The 12,871-nt window shown below is 50.1% G+C and overlaps 1 protein-coding gene across 1 annotated transcript; it reads left to right on the forward strand.

The window, feature by feature from the left end:
• The first annotated feature begins 5,319 nt into the window (after window positions 1-5,319).
• On the forward strand, window positions 5,320-6,541 carry ID1 (inhibitor of DNA binding 1). Its single transcript, XM_024128487.3, has 2 exons — window positions 5,320-5,854; window positions 6,092-6,541. The coding sequence occupies exons 1-2, from the start codon at window positions 5,432-5,434 to the stop codon at window positions 6,131-6,133; spliced, it is 465 nt and encodes a 154-aa protein (XP_023984255.1). The 5' UTR covers window positions 5,320-5,431; the 3' UTR covers window positions 6,134-6,541.
• Window positions 6,542-12,871: the final 6,330 nt, after the last annotated feature.

The raw sequence follows: 12,871 nt of genomic DNA on the forward strand, positions 1-12,871 counted from the left end.
CTGGGCCCGTGAGCCATGGCCGCTGAGCCTGCGCGTCTGGAGCCTGTGCTCCGCAACGGGAGAGGCCACGACAGTGAGAGGCCCTCGTAAAGCAAAAAAATATATATATATATATTCAAGAAATACCTATGTGTAATGGATCATAGACCTAAAACCTAAAACTTCTGGAAAATATAAGAGAAAAGCTCTCTGATCTTGGGTTAAGCAGAGATTTTTTACGTATGACAAGAAAAGCATGACTCATAAAATTAAAAAAAATTTTTTTTAATTTTTATTTATTTATTTATTAGTTTTGGCTGTGTTGGGTCTTCGTTTCTGTGCGAGGGCTTTCTCTAGTTGCGGCGGGTGGGGGCCACTCTTCATCGCGGTGTGCGGGCCTCTCACTGTCGCGGCCTCTCTTGTTGCGGAGCACAAGCTCCAGACGCGCAGGCTCAGTAGTTGTGGCTCACGGGTCCAGTTGCTCCGCGGCATGTGGGATCTTCCCAGACCAGGGCTCGAACCCGTGTCCCCTGCATTGGCAGGCAGATTCTCAACCACTGCGCCACCAGGGAAGCCCATAAAATTAAAAATTGATAAATTGGACTTCATCAAATTTAAAACTTTTTTTTTTTTTTTTTGGCTGTGTTGCACCTTCGTTGGTGTGCACGGCTTTCTCTAGCTGCAGGGCAAGCAGGGGGTACTCTTCATTGCGGTGCGCAGGCTTCTCATTGCGGTGGCTTCTCTTGTTGCGGAGCACGGGCTCTAGGCACACGGGCTTCAGTTGTTGCAGCACGCAGGCCCTAGAGTGCAGGCTCAATAGTTGTGGCGCAAGGGCTTAGCTGCTCCATGGCCTGTGGGATCTTCCCGGACCAGGGATCGAACCCATGTCCCCTGAATTGGCAGGCGGATTCTTAACCACTGTGCCACCAGGGAAGTCCTAAAACTTCTGTTCTTCAAAAGACATTATTAAGAGGATAAAAAGCATGGACACACACTAGAGAAACATTCATAAATCGTATATCTCACAAGTGATATTTGTTCAAAATATATAAAGAACTCTCAAAACTCAATAATAAAACAAACAACCAAATTTAAAGAAATGAACAAAAGATTAAAGGGTGCACGAGGGATCCTTGTGATGGAACTGCTCTGTGTCTTCACTCTGCTGATGGTCACACAAATCTACACATGTGATAAAATTGCACAGAACTAAATACACACTCACAAGTGCATGTAATCAGGTGAAATCTGAATTTCAGCAGAAATCAGAGGAATCTTGTTGTGATATTGTACTGTAGTCATGCAAGATGCTACCATTAGGAAAACTGGGTGAAGGATACAAAGGGTCTCTATTATTTCTTACGACTGCATGTGAATCTACAATTATCTAAAAATCATTTTTTATGAGCAAAAGAAATGAATATCTTCACCAAAGGAGATATATGGGTGGTATATAGGCACATGAAAAGATGCTCAACATCTCTAGTCATTAGGAAAATACAAATTAATACCACAGTGAGACACTACAACACATCTGTTAGAGTGATTTTTAGCTTTTATTATCCATTCTCATAAAGAGCATACAACTGTTAGAGAAGATGTGGAGGAACTGGAGTCTTTTTTTTTTTTTAATATTTATTTATTTATTGGGTTGCACCAGGTCTTAGTTGCAGCATATGAACTCTTAGTTGCAGCATATGGGATCTAGTTCCCTGACCAGGGATCAAACCTGTGCCCCTTGCATTGGGAGCACGGAGTCTTAACCACTGTGCCACCAGGGAAGTCCTGGAACTGGAGTCTTAACACTCCTGATGGGAATGTAAAATGGTGCACTCACTGTGGAAAAGAGTTTAGCAGTCTCTTATAAAGTTAAATAAATATCTACTATGTGACCCAGTCATTTCACTTCTAAGTATCTGTCTAAAAGAAATGAAAGCATAGATTCACAGAAATTCTTGTATACAAGTGTTCATAACAGCTTTATTTGCACTAACTGCAAATTGTAAACAACCCAAATGCCCATCAACAAGTGAGTGATAAACAAATTGAAGTATATCCACATCCTCCTACTACTCAGCAATAAAAAGGAACAAACATTCTCAAAATAATTATGCTGATTTAAAGAAACTAGGCTGAAAAAACTACCAAAAAAGAGTATATACTCTATACATTATATACTGTATATACTGTACTCGAGTATATAAAATTCTAGAAAATGCAAACTGATCTATAGAGTGCTTGAGCACTGGGTAAGAGAGAGGGCAGGAAGGGGTTACAAGGGGCAGATTAAAACTTTTAGGGGTGATGAAGTATACAATTTTCTTAAATGTGGTGATGGTGCATGAGTATATATGTATGTCAGAACTTATCAGATTGGACACTTTAAATATATGCACTTTGTGTATGTCAATTATACTTCAGTAACATTCTTTTAGGGAATTCCCTGGCAGTCCAGTGGTTAGGACTTGGTGCTGTCACTACCGAGGGCCCGGGTTCAATTCCTGATGGGGGAACTAAGATCCCACAAATCAAGCAGCATGGCCAGAAAAAAAACAAAAAACAAAAACACTGTTTTTTAAGAAACAGAAGAATTAAATACCCCTGTGAAGATCAAAGTGAAATTCTGGTTTCATATTGCTCCCCTTCGCTTCTCAGGTAACGTTAATAATTTGTTGTTTATCCTTTTTTTTTTTTTTTTTTGCTTTCTAATATTTTTTATTGAGGTGGAATTTAAATACAATGAAATGCACAAAAACATATAATTTGAAGTGTTTTGACTAAATCATACACTGTGTAACCCGCACCTCATCATGATATGGACCATTTCTATCCCTCCAGAAAGGTTCCCCACACCCTACCCTGGCAATTCTCACCCTCCACTCCCAGAGGCAACCACCATTCTGATTTCTTTCCCCTAGATTAGCTGTGCCTGTTCTAGAACTTCAAATAAGAGAAATCACACAGTACTGTGTTTGAAATTTTTTTCTGTTGCATAATTTCCTCTCTTGTTTTAAGTTCATTTCCAGATACATACGAACTCAGGAGCAATAAGAGGTCCTACCTTGACCCCCAGACTAAAACTTGCTTTCTCCATCAACAGTAGGATCTAGATATCTCTCAGAGCCATGCTTCCCATTTGCTGCATAGCCAGGCCACTGCATTGACTTCCATTAATAATTTATATCATGTTGATGGACATTTAGGTTATTTCAACTTCCCCTCTCTTGCAAGTAGCACCTCAGTGAAACATGCTGAACAGACATCCTTTGTGCCCTTGTGTGTATGTTTCTCTGGAATTGATTCCAGCAAGTAGAATTTCTGGATCAATTAATAAACACTAGGCAGTGAATGAATATTCTAATTTCCTCTGGTTGGTCATTGTCCTTACAATTCTTCTGCACAGCAAAAAGTTCTCTCCAATCATTAGAGGATTGCTAAACAAGGCCTAGGGAGTTTGGAGAGTTTGGGGTAAGGGAGTGCTAAGGGGATGAGGAGTCCAGTTAATTAGTGATCTCTCTCCTTTGAAGCTGGTCTCACTGATCAGCTTTCCTGGTTTCCAGATGTGGAGGCAGGGGGTCGGTTTATCGGCCCCTCCCCCAACCTGTGGGAAAAGGAAACTCGCTGATATCCAGTGAATTAATTGCAGGGGGAAAAGGGGTCATAAAATCATCCTCTCCTATGTGAGCACAGAATTTTAGGCCAGCTAACGCTGTGTGACCTTGGATGGCTATTCTGAGCCTCAGTTTCCCCGCCTCTAGCCTATCCAGGGCTCTGGAGGCAGACTGCCTACCCTGGCAGGAAGGAACTGCATTACAATAAAGTGCCCTTGTTATAATAATGCAGCCATTACAACAGCTCTGGCTCCTGGGAAGCTTTTTGAGCCTCGGTTTCCTCCTTTGTATAAAGAAACCAAACAACTCCCCTCTTAGAGTTGTGGCGCGGACCGCATAAGATTGACAAAGCAAACTCTTCACACAGTGCCTGGCACCAAGTAAGAATGCAATAAATCCTCACCTTTGTCATTATCGAAATACCAGGCAGAAGTTAGGGCTCAGAGAGGGCCCGAGACTCAACTAAATTCATCCAGCAGCAGAGTTGGAATCGGAACTCTTTCCCCAGGCATGAGCTGGGAGATTGAGGTGGGGAGGAGGCGGTGAAGAAACCTCCCAAGTGGCCGGAGCTGTGGGCCTAGGTGGAGAGATTCCCAGGTGTGGGGCGGGGAGGTAAGGTGACCCTTGCCCAGCGACCGCGCCCGCCAGGAGGGCATTCCCAGGCCTCCCACCCGAGGCCTGCAGGTGACTGGTGGAGCTGGGGGTAGTTGGGGAGCTCCGGGGCTGGGTTTGCCGTCTCCATGGCGACCGCCCGCGCGGCGCCAGCCTGACAGCCTGTCCGGGTTTTATGAATGGGTGACGTCACGGGCCTGGCGTCTAACGGTCTGAGCCGCTTGTTCAGATGCTGACACAGAGCAGCCCCGGGAATGGGGTGGGTGGGAGGGGGGAGACTAGAGCTCCGCAGCTGCCGCGCCGTGGGAGGGAGACCCTGATCCGAGGTCTTTGGGGGGGAAGGCAAAAAGGGAGAAAAAATTTTAATTACTTAATGATGCAGATTTGGGGAGTTTTTGCAGGGGGTTGTAAATCCAGGGGGAGAATCAGGGAAGGCAGGCCACTCTGGGCGCCTTCTATCTTGTTCAGGTCCCACAGACCCAGGTCCCCAATCCTGGAGGAAGACTTTCCAGAATTAATTGCTCCCATCCCAAGGGGCCTGGGTAAGCCCGCCTGGTCCCAGGAACATTAACCAGCAACATTCTCTGGGAATTGGGAAAGGACACGGCCCCGGTGGGCAGAGTGTAAAGGAGGGCCCGCTTTAAGTTTCAGCTCAAATATCTGGGAGATCAGGGTCCCAGAGATAATCTTCCAATAGGGTCCAGAAGCCCAGGCTCAAGTACTGGGCGACCCAGATCCCGCTGCTTCTCCATCGGGACCTCAGTTTCCCTCATCTGTAAAATGGGGCTGGAAAAGTGAGAAAATGAACCTGGGAAAACTGATTCTTGGAATATTTTCGTTACTGGTAATACCGGTTTAGCCTCCTTCCCGAGGAGCCTAAGGCAGCCCTTGCCTCCACTAGCGACCTTGCACCGTGTCCTCCCACTCTCTCTGTTCTTGAGTCTCGAGTCCCTTTTCCACGCCGGTGAGGGTGTACTAGTTGAGCAGGAGGCGGGACCCAGAAGCTCTCTAGGCCGAGCCTCCAGACCTCCCATTGGCTGTTTTTGAACGTCTGATACCGCCCCCCAAGGTGGGGGGGGCGGTGCGCCGCGGCGTCTCTATAAAAGTCGGGCTGTGGCGCTCTCATCTAGCTTTCTACAGCAGTCTTTTTACCGTTTCAACTTCCTCCCGCACTCCCGGCGTCCGCCTCCTCCGTCCGCTTCACCTTCTCTCACCCAGACGCCAGAATTATGAAGGTCGCCAGTGGCAGCGCCGCGGCCGCCGCGGGCCCCAGCTGCGCACTGAAGGCGGGCAAGACTGCGGGCGGCGCGGGCGAGGTCGTGCGCTGCCTGTCCGAGCAAAGCGTGGCCATCTCGCGCTGCGCCGGCGGCGCCGGGGCGCGCCTGCCCCCAATGCTAGACGAGCAGCAGGTGAACGTGCTACTCTACGACATGAACGGCTGCTACTCGCGCCTCAAGGAGCTGGTGCCCACCCTGCCCCAGAACCGCAAGGTGAGCAGGGTGGAGATCCTCCAGCACGTCATCGACTACATCTGGGACCTGGAGTTGGAGCTGAACTCGGAATCCCAAGTCGGGACCCCCGGGGGCCGGGGACTCCCCGCCCGGGCTCCGCTCAGCACCCTCAACGACGAAATCAGCGCCCTGGCGGCAGAGGTGAGGTCCGAGTTGGAGTACGAGATCATTTTCCTTCTACGGATGGGGAAACTGAGGCTCAGAGAGGGAGGGGTTACTTGACCTATGTCCGCCCCATCCTTTCGGGCACCTAGCTGCTCAAGGATGCCCAAGGAGATCGGAAAAGGTGCTGCCTCCTCGTGTTTCCTGGGGAAGAGGGGCTTGCAGCCCTGTCCCCTCCAACCTGCCCGTCTCACTTCTCTCTCCGTTTCATCACAGGCGGCGTGCGTTCCAGCGGACGATCGCATCTTGTGTCGCTGAAGCGCCGCCCTCAGGGACCGGCGGACCCCAGCCCTTCAAGGGGCGAGAGGAATAACTGTTCTCTGGTCCTTCCAAGCGCCTCGCCAGAGCTGGGGAGGAACAAGACAGATCGTCGGCCATTGGGCGCTTGCTGGATCCAGCCCGGGGCTGGGGGACTGACAGGGCAGGCTGACCCTCCCTCCTCGCCCACCAGCCACCAGAGACTTGGGGGAGTCCCCCCGTGTGTTTCTATTTTTTGAAAAGCAGACATTTTAAAAAATGGTCACGTTTGGTGCTTCTCAGATTTCTGAGGAAATTAATTGCTTTGTATTGTATATTACAATGATCACCGACTGAGAATATTGTTTTACAATAGTTCTGTGGGGGTTTTTGTTGTTGTTGTTGTTATTAAATACTTTCGATGGTGAAGTTGCAGTGACTTCTTGCATTGAGGGGAGGGGTCTGGGCTGGGGTGACCCCTGGCCCTTTTCGCAGCTGCTGCTAGGGGGAGGGGACTGGAAGACCACATCTGGACTGTCGCTTTTACTGACCTGGAATGAGTGTTTCCGGTGTCTTTAAAGTCGATTCTTTCCCCCCATCCCTGGCCATTTCCCGGCTCCCTAGTGTCATAAAATTAAATCCTTTAGACTTTTAGGGTTTCTTAAAGTGGGCATTGGGTCATATGGGTCACCTGGGGAGGTTGTTAAATGCAGATCAACCTGCCAAGGCCCCCTCTGGGTTGAAGAGTGTTCAACAAGTCAGTTACATTGGAGAACCAGGTCACCGGACCACCTGCATCTTGGCCGAAATGGGTGAAGCGAGACCCACAGGAAAGGGACTTTCCCAGAACCTCAGCTTGTCGGGGGCAGGACTTCCATCTTGCCCCACTCCCCTGTAGGAGGTGCTTCCCCCACGGGCTCCAGGCTTGTCCAAGTGGGTGAGCAAGTTGGCAGGGCCAGCCTGGGCACAGCTGCTGGGCCACCTGCTCTGGGTCGGGACTCGGCCCCCTCACCCTGGCCTGGCTATGCCAGTAGCTCACAGAACTTCTCTCTCCCCCAGGGCTCCTGTGTGGGCTCTGAGGAGGAGTGGGCGAGTCAGTCTCCAGCTCCTGAGCAGGAAAAAGGTGTCATTGACAAGGACCTATCTGCCTGGACATGTGTGAAAGTTTGTACTCATGGGGGAGTGTATATGAGTGTCTGGACCTGTGTGTGTGACATGAGTGAACTGGTAGTTACCCTGTGGGGCTGGGTCATCTGTTGGTGTGCAGGCCTGGGGGTGTGGGTGAGGATACACATGGGGATGTGTGCAGAAGGGCAAATGTGAGCACATGTGTTCTGCAAGATAAGTGAGCAAACTCCAGCTGTTTGGGCTGGTGTGCTCTGCTGAAATGCACTGTGCAGCTCTTGGCCTGGCTCTGGCTTGATGGATGGGTTTGTGTGTCTGGGGGCTGCAGAACTGCACTGGGTTTCTAAGTAGATGTCTGTAGATTGGCTGGCATTCCTGGGTCTCTGCTGGTCTGGGAGTTGGGGTGGGGTGGTAGGTTTATTCAGGCAAACCCTTCCTAAAAAGTTCAAGTACCACCTTTCCAGGCAGTTGTTAGGCCCTTGGGGACACCAACCCTTAAGTATCCCTACCAGGCAGTCGGGCCCTTGGGGACACCAACCCTTAAGTATCCCTACCAGGCAGTTGCCAGGTATTACACAGGTAGAAACTGAGCCCCAGAAAAGGCAAAGAACTTGTCCCAGAGAGCGTAAGGACTGTTCATATATTTTGTCAATAAATAAAATAGAATAAAATAAATAGCACCAAGCACCACGAGCCTCACTGTACTCTAAACCCTTTACATAAAGGATTTCATGTATCCCTGTGGGGCTAAGGGCAGGATTCTGAATAATAATAATAATAATAATAATGAAGACTATCAACTATTGAGCACTAACAATAAGCCAGATATCAACCCCCTCCCAAAGCACATTCTAGACTTTATCAAAGAGCCCAGTATTTGGAGGTAAATCCTGTCCTTCACTTCTGCCCACTCAACTCTCCACCGGCTACTGTTCTGTAGCATTAACTTCAAAGAATTGTTGAAGAGAATAAATGAAATAGAGCACTTAGCACGTAGTGTTTGCTAGCTATAAGTTATCATTATTAACTGTCCTCTGGATGTCCTTGCAGTGTCCTCAGAGGCACACGTGTGCGCCCACTCCCTCTCGCGTGCCCCCCCCCCCGCCTACCAGCCCACCCACCGGGCCGTGGGCGTGTCCCCGCGAGTACTCCCCCACGGCACGGCCCTTTTCCAGGAGAGGAAGGGGCTATGCCGGAGGGGTGTGGGCCCGGGTCACCTCCCCCGCAGTGCAGGCACACTCTGGCTTCCACGTTTCCCTCTTTTCCCCTTTGGCCCGGGCCCAGCCCATCTGGAGGCCGGCTCGGCGGCGGCCTGGGAGCGTTTCCATCAGCTGGGCCCGAGGAATGCGGAGCTATTTAACCTGAGCATCCCCAGGTGTACGGAGGCGCCTGGCTGTCTGGGGCCCGCCGCCTTTGGCACGGCCGCGCTAGACAAACAGCGCGCCGCCCCCGCCCTGCCCCTCCGCCCGCAGCTGCAGCCGGGCCTGGGAACGGGCGGGCGCCGGCGGCTTGCATAAGAGGCTCGCGCCCCGCGGAGGGAGGGGCGAGCGGGGGACGGGGGCCGCCGGGGGGTGTGAGAGCAAGAGTGTGTGTCTGCGCGTGTGTGCGTGCGTGTGTGCAGCGCGCAAACCCTGCTGCGTGTGTGTGTGTGTGTGTACAGCACTCAAAACCCTGCTCTCTGCGTGTGTGTGTGTGTGTGTGTGTGTGTGTGTGTGTGTGTAGCACACAAAACCCTGCTCCTTTGGGCCGCCGCTGGGGAAATCATTAACTCCTTAACCCTGCCAGACAGGGGGCAGGAGCTGGGCGGGGGTGTGGGGGGGGGCGGACACCGCAGAGAAGAACCAGGACAGAGTTCCTTGGGCATTGGACCCTGCCTCTCCAGGGCTTTGGGGCCCAAGAGCTGAAGGATTTTTTTCTTTTCTTTAACAAACCCTTCTAGAGCACTTATTCTGTGCCGGGTACTGTACTAAACTCAAAATTAATTTGGTTAATCCTCCTCACAGCTGTAAGGGGGCAATGCTATCATATGCTCATTTTAATAATAGCAACAACAGCAGCACAACAGTAAAGGTAAGATAACATTTTAGTAGGGAGGCCGGTAGAACACAGCCTCTGAATCAGCCTGGATGCTCCTCACTTCGCCTTTCTGAGCCTCCATTTTCTCATCTGGGAAATGGGCTCCAGAACCTCAGCCTCAAGGATCAATTGAAGGGATGTGAATGGAAAGCTTGACACCAGGACTGGCTCAGTGTAGACACTCGGTATATGTTGGTATAAAATGTTTTGTGCCCTCACTAAGGGGATTGTCTCACGAGCCCTATCAGGTGTGTGAACCCATCGCTATTCCTACTTTTCAGATGAGAAAAGGGAGACATCAGAGAAGTGACCCACCCAAGGCCACACAGGGACTGACTTAGAACTTTCTGGAAACCAGGCTTCTGAGGGGCTTCACGTTCCCACAGGACGTCCAACTGAGCTTTTTTTTTCTTTCTAAATAGGAATGAATTTTTTAAAATCAGTTTTTGTTTTTTAATATATTTATTTTTTATTTTTGACTGCGTTGGGTCTTCGTTGCTGCACGTGGGCTTTCTCTAGTTGTGGTGAGGGGGCGCTACTCTTCATTGCAGTGCGTGGGCTTCTCATTACAGTGGCTTCTCTTGTTGTGGAGCATGGGGTCTAGGCATGTGGGCTTCCATAGTTGTGGCACGTGGGCTCAGTAGTTGTGGCTCTCGGGCTCTAGAAAGCAGGCTCAGTAGTTGTGGCGCCTGGGCTTAGTTGCCCCGCGGCACCCAATTTAGCTTTTTCATCTTATTTCCAATTGAAATCACACCAGGTCATTATATATTTTTGTTTTAAACACATAAACTGGAAAAACGCAAGACATAATGCATATCACAATTTTTGCAACTCATGTTTTGGCATTTCTTAATTTAAAAAAATCTAACGAGAGCCTTGAAAGATGGAAACGGCCCAGGCTCTCTCTTCCTCTAAGAGGTCGTGGGCCAGGTCCAATGTGACCTGGTTCTGAGAAGACAGGTCCCACAGTGGGGCACAGGTCTTGAACCAGGTAGTGACCAGCCAAACTGTGGACACATCTGCTTGGGTCCTCGTGGCTAGGGATCACTAGGCCCTGACCTCTGGATGCACATGCCCCCCTCCACAGAGGTCAAGGGGGTTTCATGCACAAACACCAACCTTACACCTGCCAATTTGAGTCACCCAGACCTCAAAGTGCCCCTGGAGCTGCCTCCCCGCCCCCCAACATTGCTTCCTGAGCCTAAGACTCAGGGGTAAAACCTTTCCTCACACCAGCTACTCTTATTGAGTCCCAGGGACTGCACACAGGGCTGTCCAGGTCACACACTGCAAGGCTTTCCATTGACAGTTGGGCCTGGGAGTCCAGCCTGACTGCCAGAGGGAAAGGTGAGTCATGGCCCAGCCAGGGTCCCGGGCGCGGCGCTGCTTTCCGGGAAAGGGAAGGGAACGGAAGAGAGGAAATCAAAAGGCCTGGAGGCGCACAAGGCGGTGGGGCGTTCTTATCTTCCCGCGACCCGCCCTGGCTGGCGCTTCCTGCCCCAGCTCTTGCAAAATGGATTTCCCAGCGCTGCCCCCAAGAGGGGCACCGTGGGCCGTACAGGGTTGCATCAGGGCCTTGTGCAAGGCATAGCTGGCGGGGAGGGCAATGCTGCAGGCCAAGAGGGGGCAAGGGAAGGGGGACTCGGCTTCTTCGGCCAGTGCCACTTCTGATTGGCACTTGCCACCTCCCTGGACTTCAGCATCCTCAGCTTTAAAATGGGTGTTACAGCCACTGTTCTGAGGTTTCAGTGACATCATCCCCGTCCCATCCACTCCTCAAGCCTCACCCAAGCCAGGCCATTGTCATCTCTACCTGGAAAACTGTACCAGCCCCAACTGGTTCATTCAACAAACATGTTGGCCCTTGAACAATGTGGTTCTGACGTGCACGGAGTCCACCTATAAACGGATTTTTTTCAATAGTAAACACTACAGCAGGGGTCCCCAACACCCGGGCCGCAGACCGGTACCTGTCCTGGGCCTGTTAGGAACCGGGCCGCTCAGCAGCAGGTGAGCGGCGGGTGAGAACCATCCCTCCGCCCCTCCCCGGTCCGTGGAAAAATTGTCTTCCACGAAACCGGTCCCCGGTGCCGAAAATGTTGGGGACCGCTGCACTACAGGACTACAAGATGGGGGGCGGTGGCTGAAACCACTGATGCAGAACCACGGATGCGGAATCCCCGATAAGGAGAGCTGAGTATAAACTACACCCGGATTTTCACTGCGTCGGGTCGGTGTCCCTAACCCACGCATTGTTTAAGGGTCAACGGTAGTCACAAAGTTTCGACCTGTGCTAGGAGCGGGTTGCAGGAGCTAAGAATTTAGATAAAAATCCTTGCCCTATTGGAATTTACGTTCCTAGTGGAAGAAGACAGACAGTAAATAAATATGCGTAAGCATAATCAGAGGTGGATTTACCCTGAAATGACTGAAGCTTACATTTCAAGTCTTCACATCTGGAAGGAGTCCTAGCAATGAGTTATGTGCGGTTTTGTTTGTTTGTTTGCTTTGTGTGGGTGTATTTTTGTAAAATGTGCAAGATGTTGTGCCTAGATTGCAAAAATCTAGGCCCACAAAACCTAGATTCTCTCCTGCGTATGCAGAGGCGTGCAACAGGATCCAAGCTTGAAGACAAGGCTGCTGGAGGCGGAGCAGAATCATGTCTACTCGGTTGTTCATTTTTTCAGCTTGAGACCCCGATCTCTGAGCGGCAGAGAAGAGCTGGGTGGATCAGCGCGCTCCAGCACAGCTAAACTCACTCAGCTCACAGCAAACCTGGGCGCCCTGCCCGCTCCGCCCTTTCTCGGACCACTGGCCCCACCTTGCCGGGAAGACCCGGAACTGCGCCAGCGCCGGCGAGAAACCAGGCCTGGCTCCCGAGGGCGGCGAAGGCTGGTGCGTTGGCGGCCTCTGGCGGACTGTCTGGGAACTGCAGCCAGAGCTGTGATTTCTGTGTCTGGTATGTGACTGTGTGTCTGTGTACATGTACACAGCAGGCGACGAATCCAGAAATCTCCACCCAGCTCCTGCTCTGATCAGGGCCTTAGTTACTCTTTCCCCCATTCTTTCATCTTCTTCCTTACTGTATGACAGCCCCCTCTGAGCCTCATTACCTCATCCACAAGAGGAGGAGATCTTAGGCAAATTCTTGAAATTTTTTAAAATTGTGAAATGTATTATACATAGAAAAGGATACATATCACGAATGCATACAGTTTAAAGACAATAATAAAATAAACACTTAAGTATCAGCCACCCTGCTTAAGAAATAGAATATTAAATCTTTTGGTGCCCCTCTGGATAAAATCCCTACTCTCCCTGTAAAGACATTACCACTATTCAGAACTCTGTGTTATTTAATCATTTGTTTTTCTTTTATTTTTTCCACATACGTACCAGTATGCATCCTTAAATAATCTATTGCTTAATTTTACCTGGTTTTGTCTCTTATAGAATCATACTAAAAAATAAATAGAATCATACTGTGTGCAGTTTTCTGTCGCTTGCTTTTCTCATGCAATATGAATTACACTAGAGCCACCCACAATGATGTGTGTA

This window comes from Physeter macrocephalus, chromosome 14 (assembly GCF_002837175.3).
Source record: "Physeter macrocephalus isolate SW-GA chromosome 14, ASM283717v5, whole genome shotgun sequence".
NCBI lineage: Eukaryota > Metazoa > Chordata > Mammalia > Artiodactyla > Physeteridae > Physeter > Physeter macrocephalus.

Bases quoted from the DNA above. Each gene is read 5' to 3' on its own strand.
- ID1 (XM_024128487.3), top strand. From the start codon at position 5,432: ATGAAGGTCGCCAGTGGCAGCGCCGCGGCCGCCGCGGGCCCCAGCTGC. The intron at 5,855-6,091 runs GTGAGGTCCGAG...GTTTCATCACAG, and splicing joins TCAGCGCCCTGGCGGCAGAG to GCGGCGTGCGTTCCAGCGGA.